This window comes from Pungitius pungitius, chromosome 7 (genome assembly GCF_949316345.1).
Source record: "Pungitius pungitius chromosome 7, fPunPun2.1, whole genome shotgun sequence".
NCBI classification, from domain to species: Eukaryota; Metazoa; Chordata; class Actinopteri; order Perciformes; family Gasterosteidae; genus Pungitius; species Pungitius pungitius.
Window position 1 is genome coordinate 21,217,488 of NC_084906.1, and position 15,394 is coordinate 21,232,881.

The following is a 15,394-nucleotide window of genomic DNA, read 5'->3' on the forward strand; positions in this document are numbered from 1 at the left end:
GTCCATCCAGCGGTGCTGCAGGAGGACTGGGTTTATCCTCTGGGCACCGTGCACCTGGGTTTATCCTCTGGGCACCGTGCACGTGGGTTCATCCTCTGGGCACCGTGCACGTGGGTTCATCCTCTGGGCACCGTGCACCTGGGTTCATCCTCTGGGCACCGTGCACGTGGGTTCATCCTCTGGGCACCGTGCACCTGGGTTCATCCTCTGGGCACCGTGCACGTGGGTTCATCCTCTGGGCACCGTGCACCTGGGTTCATCCTCTGGGCACCGTGCACGTGGGTTCATCCTCTGGGCACCGTGCACCTGGGTTCATCCTCTGGGCACCGTGCACGTGGGTTCATCCTCTGGGCACCGTGCACCTGGGTTCATCCTCTGGGCACCGTGCACCTGGGTTCATCCTCTGGGCACCGTGAACGTGGGTTCATCCTCTGGGCACCGTGCACGTGGGTTCATCCTCTGGGCACCGTGCACCTGGGTTTATCCTCTGGGCACCGTGCACGTGGGTTCATCCTCTGGGCACCGTGCACCTGGGTTCATCCTCTGGGCACCGTGCACGTGGGTTCATCCTCTGGGCACCGTGCACCTGGGTTCATGCTTCACGGACCAAGACGCCTCCAGTCGGATCGGCCGCTCCTGCCTTTGTTTTCGATGTTTGCGTCATGTTCTGTAAGTGTTGCGAATTCTTCACACTGATGCAACATGTGTGTGTGGGGGGGGTGTGGGGTGGGGGGGGCAACCCGACCGGTTATTTTCCCGTTTCAGCAAAGCGGAGCGAGGGAGCGGCTCCGCCCACAAGATCTCATCAATGGCTGCATTCCATTCAGCTGCACCTGCGTCTCCTCTGTGACGTCAAACCTGCCGTTTAATGAACGAGTGAATGGGACTCGAACCATTACTTTAACTGCTTTATAATAACACTGAACGAGCATGAGCTTCCCTTTCAGGCCAAAACACACAAATACACATTTAGGTGTTAGTTCACTATGTTTGTGAACAAGAATCAAACAAATGAATGTAATAACTCAATAAATGCTCCTCTTAATGATGAAGTGGTGAAGTTTCATGTTGATGTCTACTCTTCGCATGTCATGTCTTCATCAGGTCGGTCATGTGACTAAACTTCCCCTTCAATGAGTCTCCTTCAGGTCTCTGGAGGTTTGCTCTCATTCACAGACTCAAATGTCAACTCTATGAAACCCGGCTTTATTTAATATTATTAATTCATATGTTTGTACTAGAAATGTATTCAAAGTTACACAGTTAAATAAAGTAAAGCCTTTAATGATCTACTCATGAAGTCTCACATCCTGAGAGTCACCTTCTTTAACCTCTTGAGTGCACCTAGTGCTCTGTGAGGGGGGGGGGGGGGCGTGTCTCACCTCACAAGTATTTAATGGTCTGAAGTGAAGAGACGCAGCAACACGCAGATCCTCAGGAGACGTCTTCCGTCGGCGCCACCGCGTGAGTCTGATCCAGCTGTTTACACATCTGTCCGTTAGGGACTCGTTGAACTTCTGTCGTGGTGTCAGGATTTAGCAAAATGCAAGAAAGTTCTGTTTGGCGAATGATTAACGAGGCTGTTCTGCTCCCTGAATGGATTCACTCTGTGACACATTTAATGCACCCCTCTCCCCCCCGAAACATTCCCCTTGTCTCCCCGACTCCGAGCAACCTTCAAACCAGTCAGAAGGAGACGAGACATTTACATTATCGGCTCAGGAGCAGATGAGAAGTCAGCGTTTGTGTGACTGAAAGCTGGGATCGTTCCCCTCGGTTCCCTCCTGTTTCCCCCTCTATTTCTCCTGTGTTTTCCTCCTGCGTTTCGCCAATCAAACAATCAAGAGAGGGCTTCTGTAGGACCAACTCTCAGGTGAGTAGTCCACCTGAGAGTTGGTGTAATCCGTAGCACACACGTGGGACAACCCTGGCGTGTAAAGACATGTGCGGCCAAAGCGTGTTCGGCTCCGGCTTCACCTCCTGGTTTTCCTGCGTTGGTGGAGACATCTCAGTGTGTTTAAAGCTTCTTTATCAGCGAATACCTTCACCGCCAGGAAGGCAGTTCTTCTGGTTGTTGTGCATTTATTTCATTTAGTTTCTGTTCTGGGCCTCGGCCTGAAAACATGACGAACATTCCTCCGCTGCCTGAGGCGATGCCTGTGATTCATTGCCTCACACTGATGAATGTGGAGTCATTGTCCGCCCTGGTGTTGCTTCACCGGATCAACACACACAGAGTCACCGTTGCCATGAAGTTAAAGTGCACATGGGAGAGGGGTCTGCAGCGGGTCTCCAGTGGGTCTCCAGTGGGTCTCCAGTGGGTCTCCATTGCGTTTCCAGGGAGTTCGTAGCATTTCTTGACAGCTGAGATCGATGTTGTGTCACATGAATGAAAATGGTCTCCTTGATTGAGCTCAGCTCGCTGTGGCAGTTTGAATCCGACCTTTTGAGGAGCTTGAGAACAATGTTGTCCTCCAGGAGAATCTCTGCACATCATGAGGGTTCCTCTCGAGCCGGTTCTACTGGACGTGGGGCGGTTTCCACACGTCCCCGAGCGCACGGAGGACTCTGAGAAGGCCAAGGAGGAGGCGCAGGAGGAGCACGGCGAGCAGGGGAGCGCGTGCGGCCGTTGGCTGCGCCGGGTCTGCCCCTGCTGCTGCCCGAGGCCCAGCCACGATGACATCACCGACATTCTGGTCAAGCCGGGCGAGATCGAAGGGCCGGACGGCGAGAAGCCGGGGACGGCCGGCAGCGAGCTCCACGGTAGGACGCCGCCTTCGAGGGCGCCGAGCGCGTGAAGCACGCAGCGGCTCTCACGCTGGTGCGTTCTCTTGGTTTCCCTGCAGAGGTCCTGCTGACGGTGAAATCCGTGGACCTGATGGCGAGCCAGTCGGGGGAGAACCGCAGGGAGCACCACACCGACCGGTACCGAAGTGACGACCTCATCGTCCGCAGGGGGCAGACGTTCCTGATGTGGGTCACGCTGTCACGACCCTTCCGCCAGGACGCCGACAAACTCCACCTGGAGCTGAAGACAGGTCGGTGCTCCTGGTTCTACACAACGGAGGGAGATGAAACGTCTGGGCCTCCATCAAATGTCCAGCAGCTGTAGAGGAGGAGCTGTAGAGGAGGAGGTGTAGAGGAGGAGCTGTAGAGAAGGAGGTGTAGAGGAGGAGCTGTAGAGAAGGAGGTGTAGAGAAGGAGGTGTAGAGAAGGAGGTGTAGAGGAGGAGCTGTAGAGGAGGAGCTGTAGAGGAGGAGGTGTAGAGGAGGAGCTGTAGAGGAGGAGCTGTAGAGGAGGAGGTGTAGAGGAGGAGCTGTAGAGAAGGAGCTATAGAGGAGGAGCTGTAGAGGAGGAGGTGTAGAGGAGGAGCTGTAGAGGAGGAGGTGTAGAGGAGGAGCTGTAGAGAAGGAGCTATAGAGGAGGAGCTGTAGAGGAGGAGGTGTAGAGGAGGAGCTGTAGAGGAGGAGGTGTAGAGGAGGAGCTGTAGAGGAGGAGCTGTAGAGGAGGAGGTGTAGAGGAGGAGCTGTAGAGGAGGAGCTGTAGAGAAGGAGCTATAGAGGAGGAGCTGTAGAGAAGGAGGTGTAGAGGAGGAGGTGTAGAGGAGGAGGTGTAGAGAAGGAGGTGTAGAGGAGGAGGTGTAGAGGAGGAGGTGTAGAGAACCTAATGACTTTATTACACGTCAATATAAAATCAGACAACGAGACGAAAATGAAATGAAATGAAAAATGAAAACATGGCCTCTGAGACGACGAGTTTGAAACCGGTTGGAGGACATCGAGCTTGACCCAGTGTGTGTGCGTGTGTGTGTGTGTGTGTGCCTGTGTGTGTGTGTGTGGACGTGTGTGTGTGTGTGTGTGTGGACGTGTGTGTGTGTGTGTGTGTGTGTGTGTGGACGTGTGTGTGTGTGTGCGTGTGTGTGTGTGTACGTGTGTGTGTACTTGTGTGTGTGTGTATGTATGTGTGTGTGTGTGTGTGTTTGTGTACGTGTGTGTTTGTGTGTGTGTGTGCGTGTGTGTGTGTGTGTGTGTGTACGTGTGTGTGTGTACGTGTGTGTGTGTGTGTGTGTGTGTACGTGTGCGTGTGTGTGTGTGTGTGTGTGTGGACGTGTGTGTGTGTGTGTGTATGTGTGCGTGTGTGTGTGTGGACGTGTGTGTGTGTGTGTGTGTGTGTCTCTACCAGACTCTGATGCATATATTTACAGATAGAAGAAGAGGGGGAGGGGGAGAGATTTGTGGTTGCTATTGCTATGGTAACAGTTCTGGTTGCTATGTTCTAGGGAGGGATGCCGGGTCCTCGGTCCCGCTCCATCTGAAGATCCAGTCTGCCAACGAGGGGGGGGGGGGGGGGGTTAACTTATGAAAGATTGTGAACACATGAACAGGTTTAGAGTGACACAACACGGTAGATCACATGACATTTAGTTAGTGGATTTCTGTCCGTTGCATCACTGATTTGTGGATAAAAAGCAGCCTGACCAGCGTGGAGGACGTCTTTAAACCACTTTTTCATTCTGTTCAAAATCTTCCCATCAGTCACAAAATGATTTTTTTTCAGTATCAAAGAAAAGTAATTTCCTGTGTAACGATTTTCAACGTTTTTAAAGAAGCCTGCGGAGAAGGTTCAGAGGCTCCGTGACGACGGTCCTCCACCATGTTGTGACTTTGAGATGTGAAGCTGCTGCTGAAGAGTTCCCTCCTGGGAGCAGGGGGGTGGCCTCTTAGATCACCATGTGTTGGGGGGGGGCATGTTATGGGCCTAACTACTCCATGGCCCGGGGCGGTCACAGCCGTGTTCATTATTTATTCATATCTGATGGACAGGTCGATGACGCTGTCACATCTGTCCGTCAAACATGCCGAGGTTGAGCTTTAAATCGCTCAACATCCGTCCCGGGGGTTCGTCCCCTGGGGAGCGTGAACGCGCCGTCACACTCTGGCCCTCCTTTGGGTAACCAGGCTTTATGTCTGCAGCAGCCCAACAGACTTTGACTCGCTTCTGCCACCAATTCAATGAAGCCGGGGTCCTCAGCTGATCGCCATGGCAACGCTGCCGGGGGCCCTGTTTGCACCCGGTGGGCCTCTGTGGATGGAGGCGCATTACCTGTAATAAAGCAGAGATGATGTCATTTTGGAAAAGTTAGCCTTCTTGAATGCTTGAATTGATGCTTGCAGAAAGAAATGCTCGCATGTTCAGCAGAAAATAAAAATCGAGCGCCGCTTTTATGATTTTTTCTGCGTGAATACAACCATCAGGAGGAAAAGATCGTAACGGGACTCCACCATGGTCACATGACTACGGGAGGACTCCCACTGAGGACGTGTAGTCGTCTCATTCAGACTTTCGTAGAAGAAAACATCATAACGCTGTTTAACGTTATAGCGTCTTCAGCTTGTGTTGTAAAGAAGAAAAACAGAGAAGCAGCAGAAATGTGGCTTCACGTCACACTCAGAGCAGCCAACTGCTGACAGATTGTTTTTGTGAGAAAGTCACTGAGATGAATCTCTGTGCTGACGTCCTCCGCCTGCGGGGCATGTCAGGACACCACATTTTGGATTCATTTCCACTTGTTTGTTATAATTATTCCAAACATACCCCATGAAATAGGAATGCAGGCGCGGCTGAGGATGGAGGCACCAGCGATGCAACCGATGAACTTTGAGGGTGTGAAGGATCGTTTCCAGGTGTTATCTTCCCTCCTCTCTCGCCTCCTCAGGGAAGCTGCCCACCGTGGCGAAGGGAACCCATGTGATCATCCCACTGGTGGAGGAGTTGGCTGACGACCGCTGGGAGGCCGCCGTGGTGAAGCAGGTCGACAAAAAGATAATGCTGTCGGTGAACTCGTCGCCCACGGCCGCCATCGGCCGCTATCGCCTCGCGGTGGAAACCAACAGCGGCAGCGTCACGGCCGTCTCCCGACACGACTCGGCCAGCGACATCTTCCTGTTGTTCAACCCCTGGTGCGAAGGTAAACCAAGAGAAAAGAGGCATTCAGGGATTGGTCAAAATAAAAAAACACCAGATAAGACAGCTTTGTAGGTGCTTTCATTATGCTAAGCTAAGCTAACAATGGTAGCCTGACAGTGACGTGAGACCTTGTACACCTGATCTCACTCACCGGGAGAGCAGACATAATGCAGATAAATGTATTTCCAGGTTCTGTTTATTATTTTCAATAGAGATAATTCACACGGAACATGAACCTTCATGTGGAAATAGATGTTTCTGTAAAAACAGACATTCCTAAAAGGTCAGGTATTGGAATAGTTCAAACTTCAAACCCCACATTCGAGCATCTGATAAACAGTACAAACAGCCTTCTAAGAAGCACAAATGTTCTGGTTCCTTCTCCTCAGACGACCCGGTGTTCATGGACTCTGAAAAAGAGCTGCAGGAATACGTCCTGAACGACGTCGGGCGGATCTACTACGGCACTCAGAACCAGATCGGCGTGCGGACTTGGTGCTACGGACAGGTGAGGGGCGCCCCGTCGCCCACCAGGTGCACTAACCGGAACAGATATACTGACCCCCCCCCCTTTCCTCTATCGGCGGTTTCAGTTCAACAGCGGGATCCTGGCGGCCTGCATCTACCTCCTGGAGAAGAGTGCCACCCCTCCGTCCGGGTGGAGCGACCCCATCAACGTGGTACGGGTCATCTCGGCCATGGTGAGACTCAAGGACCCCGAATCAAACACCTGTGTGGATCAACACCTTTGGCAGGATAGCCATGACATTTCGTACAAACGTTCATTGTCCCAGAGGACGAACCCTATTGATCTTAGCTGTGCCAAAACTGTGGGGGGGGGGGGGGGGGGTTGAACTATTCCGCTTTAGGATGAATTGTAATCCATCATCTTCACATCAACACTTTAATTCAATACAATTGAATTCATTTTATTTTGTAAAGCCCCAAATCCCAAATTTGCACACATGGGACGTCCTCGGCCCCCAAACCCTACAAACAATGTCATTTGTCCAATAATTTGATCTGGGACCAAACCCTGGAAAACAAACCCAACTGTCCTCATCAGCGGATGTTTCTCATGATGCGTTGAATCTGTGAACCTGGTGAAATACAAAAACGAAATAGTTTTGTTCACGTAGATCAACTCCAGTGATGACGGTGGAGTCCTGGTGGGGAATTGGTCAGGTGACTACGCAGGCGGAACCAGTCCGACCACCTGGAGCGGGAGCGTCGAGATCCTGAAGCAGTACCACGAGGGCGGCGGCGCCTCCGTGCGGTTCGGCCAGTGCTGGGTGTTCGGCGGGGTCTTCACCACGGGTCAGCACAATGCAGTAACCATAGCGATTCAATCAAAACCCGCTATTCACAACGACCATGATACAATGTGTCTGTCATGTATCCCACTTCCTGTGAGCTGTGCTCCCACACTGCAGGCGTTTGACCTCTGACCTCTGCTTGCCCCCCAGTCTTGCGCTGCTTGGGAATTCCGAGCCGCACCGTCACCAACTTCAGCTCGGCTCACGACACCGACGTCTCCCTGACGACAGATGTGTACCTGGACGAGAACATGGACCCCATCGACGAACTCAACCACGACTCCATCTGGTTTGTTATGACATTATTGGCGTGCAGCCGTGACGCGTCTCGTTCTCCGGTTTCGTTGAGCCTGACACCGAGGTCTCCCCCCCCCCCCCCCCCCCGTAAAGGAACTTCCACGTGTGGAACGACTGCTGGATGGCTCGTCCTGACTTGCCCCCGGGGAATGGGGGCTGGCAGGCCGTCGACTCCACCCCCCAGGAGACCAGCCAGGGCACGTACCGCTGCGGCCCCGCCTCTCTCGCCGCCATCCGCAACGGTCAAGTCTTCCTCAAACACGACAGTCCCTTCGTGTTCGCTGAGGTTCGTGAAAACAACCCGGTTTGTTTGTTTGTGTCGGTGGGAGCACCAAAACACACACACACACACCAACACACACACTATTGTGGAATATTTCTTTGTAACTGGTTCGGAGAAGAGAATGATTTGTTTCTATGTTCATCTAATGAAGCAGCAGTCAAGGCTTTCACACACACATGGTCCTCCCCAGTGGCAGGTGGCCCGCAGCTGAACCATAAACCCTAACCCACATGGGAGGTGGCATATGTCAAACCAAGTGAGATATGAAACTAGGTTGTGAACCATTGATACATATGGACTAGGTTATGAACATTGATACATATGGACTAGGTTATGAACATTGATACATATGGACTAGGTTATGAACATTGATACATATGGACAGGGTTATGAACATTGATACATATGGACAGGGTTATGAACATTGATACATATGGACAGGGTTATGAACATTGATACATATGGACTAGGTTATGAACATTGATACATATGGACTAGGTTATGAACATTGATACATATGGACTAGGTTATGAACATTGATACATATTGACTAGGTTATGAACATTGATACATATGGACTAGGTTATGAACATTGATACATATGGACTAGGTTATGAACATTGATACATATGGACTAGGTTATGAACATTGATACATATGGACTAGGTTATGAACATTGATACATATGGACTAGGTTATGAACATTGATACATATGGACTAGGTTATGAACATTGATACATATGGACTAGGTTATGAACATTGATACATATGGACTAGGTTATGAACATTGATACATATGGACAGGGTTATGAACATTGATACATATTGACTAGGTTATGAACATTGATACATATGGACTAGGTTATGAACATTGATACATATGGACTAGGTTATGAACATTGATACATATGGACAGGGTTATGAACATTGATACATATGGACTAGGTTATGAACATTGATACATATGGACTAGGTTATGAACATTGATACATATGGACTAGGTTATGAACATTGATACATATGGACTAGGTTATGAACATTGATACATATGGACAGGGTTATGAACATTGATACATATTGGGTTGGGGTTAACCCCCCGGCAGGGTAAGCAGACTCGGCTGGAAATGGAAACTTTGAGTCATTCTGCTTTTCATATGTTAAACTTCGATATAGACAATTATCACTCTTTTAGCATAAGACTTTGTTATAACATATTTTACCATCACAACACACACACACACACACACACACACACACACACACACACTCACACACTGCTGTCATCCTTCACTCACTGTCAGTCAGCAGAGAAGCAGATCCTCAGTCGGATCAACCGCTGCTGGAAAGTGCTTCTATTTCTGGTGGTGGATGAAGAACAAAGATCCGGAGTCCAATTAAAGTCCAACATTTAAATGCTGTCAAACTCTCCTCAAACTTGTCCCTTCATTATTTTACTTTGAAATATGAGATCAAAAATCTGAAAGGATTTTTCTTTTTACTGAGAAATGTGCAACAATCACATCAAATAAAGTAGATCTATATACATCTATATCTATATCTTTACACATCTAGGTCTATAGATCGATCAAATACTGATTTGGACCTTGATTACTTTTGGTTGAATCATTTGTGTGGTCACACCTGTCTACTGTTAACAGGTTAACGATTATACACTCATACACATTCCTTTACAGGATATTCAACCTTTATTTCTTTTTAAATACATTTACGGATAAGGATTAGGATGTTTGTTGTCATTTCTTAAGTTATCAACCCACCGGTCAGACACGCTTTAACCTGCGGGGTGAAGGGAGGACCTTCTGGATGTTCCAGGTGGACACATCGTGCGGTTGCTGCGTGATCATCACACCGCTCAGCGCTTTGTTTCCTAACGCTCCCTCCGGCTCTGTCTCCTCTCAGGTGAACAGCGATAAGATCTACTGGCAGAGGAAGGCGGATGGGACCTTCGGTCAGATCTACAGTGAGAAGAACCTGGTGGGCCACTTCATCAGCACCAAGGCCGTCGGCAGCGATGAGCGCCATGACATCACAGACCTTTACAAGCACGCCGAAGGTACCAAAGTGGACACGTGGTTTTTGCCCGAGGCGTCTGTTCTTGCGTTGAAATAACTCGACACTTGTGGTCGGCTCAGGGTTGGAGGAGGAGCGCATCGCCGTGGAGACGGCGTGTAGCTACGGCTCGAAATCCAAGGCCTTCTCCTCCTCGCTGGCGCGGGACGTCTCCTTGGAGGTGACCATGGACGGAGACGGGCCCAGGATGGGCGCGGACGCGGATCTGAGCGTCACGTTGAGAAACAGCAGCTCCGAGCCGCGCACGCTGACCCTGCACAGCACGGCGGCCGTCATGTACTACACCGGCGTCCTCAAGGCCACCGTCAGGAAGGACGTGACGGACGTGGAGCTGCAGCCCAGCGAAGGTGGGCGGGGCTTATAGGTCAAGGAGGAACAATGCGTTTTCCTCACTCTGTATCTTCGGTTCGGTATATTTCAAAAACAGAAAAACAAAAAGCCTAAAAAGTTATCGATCACATTGGTTGCCTTTTTGGTTTTTACAAGTATTTGCAGTTTTTGTGCTAAGCTAACTGACTCAAAGACAAAAATGAGTGGTAAACCCAGCGAAGACATCAAACTATTCAACACAACGTATTAAAGCCCAAAGAGGACGATGTAAGGACACTTTGTCCCTCTGCGGTCCAGAGAGGTGTCTGGAGTGGAGCCTGGACTACGAGCTCTACAGGGACCAGCTGGTGGACCAGGCCGCCCTGATGCTGACGCTGTCGGGCCGGGTCAAACAAACGCAGCAGGTCCTCGCCACGCAGTTCAGTTTCCGCCTCCGCACCCCCGACCTCGTCATCAAGGTGAGCCCCGACTACTTCGCCGCCTGAAAGGACGATCCAGACAAAGATTCTGACCCTATGTGTTGATTTATTTCAGCCCATTGGGGCGGCGGTGGTGGGAGAAAAGATGGCGGTGCAGATTTCCTTCACCAACCCGCTGCCACAAGTGCTGAAAGCGGTGACCTTCCACCTGGAAGGACTGGGCCTCCTCTCGGCTCGAAAGATCCGCTACGGGTGAGGCGAGGAGGGGAGAACACGCCTTGTGCACACATGAGTTTTCCTCCTCTCCCTCTCTCTCTCTCTCTCTCTCTCTCTCCCGTCATTCACACCGCCATTTCCTGTGCGACCCTCAGAGACATCGGCAGCCGTGCGTCCGTGTCCCTGACCGAGCAGTTCACCCCCTCCCTGCCCGGCGCCAGGAAGCTCTTGGCCTCGCTGGACTGCAGGCAGCTGACGCAGGTCCACGGCGTGGCCGACATCACGGTGCTGAAGAAGTGATTCGGAGGCGCTCAGCCGCCACCGAGGCCGGGCCAATAGCTCCAAATGCCGCCTCGAGTCCGGTGACAAGCGGGGAAGCGGCGCGTGTCCGCCGGTGAAGAACGAACTCTCGATACACCAGAAGAGATGTTACGGTGTTCAGAGTGAACGGCGAGCTGCCAGAAACAAAAAGACTTAAAGCTGAGGCACAATCATCGTAAAGGAGTCCGACATTAAGCAGCTAGTTAACAGCTAGTTAACAGCTAGTTAACAACCCCACAGAGCTGATGCTTATCTGTCAGCTACGTCCATCCTGGGATGACCTCGTGTAAACTAAAGATTGCCAAAAGATCAACATAATCATCATAATATATGTATGATGTTTGGAAAATCAGTTAATTTACCATTTTTTTACTTTTTACTGTGTTTTTCCCTCAGAATGTACATGAAAAGAGGACTTGGTTTGTGGACAAAAGGCCTCTAATATCTAGTTCGTCATTTTGTCCGTTACCATGTTGATTTATTGCAGCTGAGTGACACAAGAAGACGAAGACTTGTAGTCGCCCCCTGGTGGACATGAGAGGAAATGCAGCTTTAACACATGAAGCACTGCGTGTTTTTAGGGAGACACAAAATATGCAAATATGACTGTACACTCTATTTACAACACATTATCATAAGTGTATTAAGAGCATGATATAAATGAATGATTCTTTTGATAACATGCTGATATCTCAGGGACGATGCGTAAAACATCAAGGAAATCTAAATCTAATCTTAAAACAAAAATAATTATAAGCCGCAAACATCCGTAACATGAATCTCTGACTGTTAACAATGTGGAAAAGTGAACAGCAGTATTTACGAGTGTTAAACAAATCAAATGTGATAATACTGTCGATAACACAATCAGAATAATATGAATAGAATGTTGGTAGATGATTTGTTGGTTTGTTTACCCAGAAGATTGTTTAATGAATGTTTCTATGGTTCATATAAGACAATAAAGAAGTTGTTTACTGCTGTTTAAACTCTTCTTGAGTAATCACTGCTGTAATGTTTCCACTTCCACGCAATGTTTACTTGTTTATCAACAATATGCGTGTTTGGATCGGGCCTCCTGAGAGAATCACATTTTAATTCATGTCAAAGGAACCTCGACTGCTAATTGGCTCCTAATGAGGAGAGATTGATCCCACCTGGGTTAAAGTGGCACCAATTACCCAGCTGCTCCTTGATTGGCCGCAGGCGGCGGGGAGACGCTATTAAAGGTCACAGGACTCGTGGGTCCGGTCGGCGGCACCTCGAGGAAAGCTGCTGCGAAGGCGTCGATGCTTCAGGGAAATCAGCGCCGGCTCGTGGAGGGAGGGGGGCGCCCCCTGCTCGGTTCGCGCCCCCTGCTCGGTTCGCGCCCCCTGCTCGGTTCGCGCCCCCTGCTCGGGTCGCATGCAGACTGGACAGAAAATACCCAGAATCTTCAGGGCTCCTGTCGCTCCACGAGGCCCCGAACGGCCAATCAGAGCGGACTTGGCTTTTTTGGGAGGCGTTCTTAAAGGGACAGGAAGCGTTTCGGCCACATGGTGTTTTGAAACAGATGGAGCCGGAAAACAAGTTCTAGTAGAAACCCCAAATACAAGTATGAACCTGAAATGAACACATGGCGTCCCCTTTGAGCTTCATTCTCTGTGGAGTCGACATGTTTCGTCTCTTTGCTGAGTGCGAAGCCTCTAAAGGTAAAGACGGTGTTTTACACTTGACCTTTTTGAATGTAAACACATGGCGGAGGTGCGTCTGCACACAAGTTCCTGCTGTGTTCATGAAGCTCCTCATTTGTATTCTGCACCCGACCCCTGCAGTGGTTAAGATGAGGGGGGGCGCCCATAGATGATTGCATTTGTTTTGCCTCTATTGGTGATTACCTGATAGCGCCTGCGGGTCCAAGGAGGCGAGGTACAGACGCCTCGGGCGGGTGCACACGGTGACATGTCGTACAATTCCTGACTAACAAGGAGACACAAACCGGTGTTAAGAGTCACAACCTGAAGCTTACGAAGGCATTTATTTACCTTTGACTTCCTCACCAAAGCGCACACACGCCTTTGCATATTTCGTTGCACTGTGAGTTTCTAATGAATTATTTCTGCTTCCTCTTTGCACGGCGACACAACGTCAACGGCCTTGTTGCTGCGCTCGTGTGTTTTAGAGTTTACGAAGCTGGACCCACAATACAGAAAATGCCAAATATGTCCATTTAAATGTTGTTGGGATAGATGGACTGATGGTTTCTGCATGTTCCATTGTTCTGTAAGCACACATTAAGTAAGTCATGTTTCCTTTGACAGGTCCATATCACAGGTAAAGAATATGTTCTAAACTTGAGTAGCTTTGGATGAAGGTGTGATGAGAATACTGAAGAGATGTTTTTGGTTTGAACTCCTTTAGAACTGGCCCCACGGTGGCACTATTTACACCCAAAACCACCCACATTCCTTCCCATCGCCGCCTCCCCGCTGGGAAGTGTCATAGAAATGTGTTAAGCACACTTGTGATGAGCAGAGGTAATTACGCTCACTGATTAATGTGAGTGGCTTCCCCTGGTTTCACTTTGCTGTTTTACATAATGGATTCTATCAAACTCAAAGCAGCCTACTTTCCCATTTCCTTCTATCAGTGTTTCCCAAAAGTTTTTTTTCCGGGGACCTACTTTTTATAAATGACAAAACCATAGCGATCCATTTCCCGACTTATTTATGTACCACGAGTCCACTTCACCTCACATGGTGTTAAATAAGTAACCAGCCATTAAGAAGAGAGACGAGTTTAATGAATGCAAACCACAACCGATCTGGTTCCCTCATTTAGCTTAAAGCTTGAACAAATGTTAAATACTGATGTTTAACATTGAAGACATTGGGTGAGTTTATTTATGCTGGGAATGAAAGAGTGTTCAACAATAATAATACAACAAATTATATTCCTTAACTACTAAATGTTTCTGCCGTCAGGTCAAAGAAAACTCAACATTTCAATGTATCATTTCAATATTTCATGAACTGATTGGCTGAAGATGTTTCTGACAGTTTCCTTGCGCTAATTGGATAAAAGACAGATGATTGACAGCTCTGAACAAGGATCGTGAGGGAGTAAGGAGTGAGGGCACGAGGAGACATAGAGAAGGAGAATATGAAATTATTCCGTCTCCAATCGTCTACTTCTTATGTTATTTTCATTGCTCCTGTGTTGAAGTGCACACTCACCCAGTTTTAATAGAACTCTTCTCCTCAAAGCATCTTGAAGACACTTCGGTGTTCGCTCCAATTTCAAAGTTGTGAACCTTTCATTTTATGGCAGGTAAAAATTACATCATTTTTTATTTCACAGTTGGGGAAAGATGATTATAGAAGGATTTCGACAAGACCGAGTTCACCTCGTGTAAACGTTAAAAAGCCATCGATTCAAAATGTGCTTTTTCCTGATAACAAATGTTTACTCCCATAAAGAGCAGCTTATGAAGCATCGGATAACTGGATCAATGCGCCGCCTTCAGCGACTCTTTTTCAGGCTCCTCCGAACATCTGCTGTCCTTCTGGATTCATTCCAAAGCATTTTAGTTCCTCCTTTTGAAGACACCGACCTACCTGCTGGTGGCAGATGATGAGCTGGTGGCAGATGATGAGCTGGTGGCAGATGATGAGCTGGTGGCAGATGATGAGCTGGTGGCAGGTGATGAGCTGGTGGCAGGTGATGAGCTGGTGGCAGATGATGAGCTGGTGGCAGATGATGAGCTGGTGGCAGATGATGAGCTGGTGGCAGGTGATGAGCTGGTGGCAGGTGATGAGCTGGTGGCAGGTGATGAGCTGGTGGCAGGTGATGAGCTGGTGGCAGATGATGAGCTGGTGGCAGATGATGAGCTGGTGGCAGGTGATGAGCTGGTGGCAGATGATGAGCTGGTGGCAGGTGATGAGCTGGTGGCAGATGATGAGCTGGTGGCAGGTGATGAGCTGGTGGCAGATGATGAGCTGGTGGCAGGTGATGAGCTGGTGGCAGGTGATGAGCTGGTGGCAGGTGATGAGCTGGTGGCAGATGATGAGCTGGTGGCAGGTGATGAGCTGGTGGCAGATGATGAGCTGGTGGCAGGTGATGAGCTGGTGGCAGGTGATGAGCTGGTGGCAGGTGATGAGCTGGTGGCAGATGA

At 49.4% G+C, this 15,394-nt stretch overlaps 1 protein-coding gene across 1 annotated transcript; it reads left to right on the plus strand.

Annotated features, from left to right (window-relative positions):
- The first annotated feature begins 1,407 nt into the window (after positions 1-1,407).
- Positions 1,408-12,222, plus strand: LOC119216913 (protein-glutamine gamma-glutamyltransferase K-like). The gene is made up of 14 exons (XM_037470136.2): positions 1,408-1,464; positions 2,479-2,763; positions 2,847-3,038; positions 5,717-5,968; positions 6,357-6,475; positions 6,561-6,668; positions 7,107-7,284; positions 7,434-7,572; positions 7,674-7,866; positions 9,785-9,938; positions 10,018-10,302; positions 10,583-10,743; positions 10,820-10,956; positions 11,076-12,222. Exons 2-14 carry the CDS (start codon positions 2,496-2,498, stop codon positions 11,218-11,220), a joined length of 2,331 nt encoding a protein of 776 aa, XP_037326033.2. The 5' UTR covers positions 1,408-1,464; positions 2,479-2,495; the 3' UTR covers positions 11,221-12,222.
- The last annotated feature ends 3,172 nt before the right edge of the window (positions 12,223-15,394 follow it).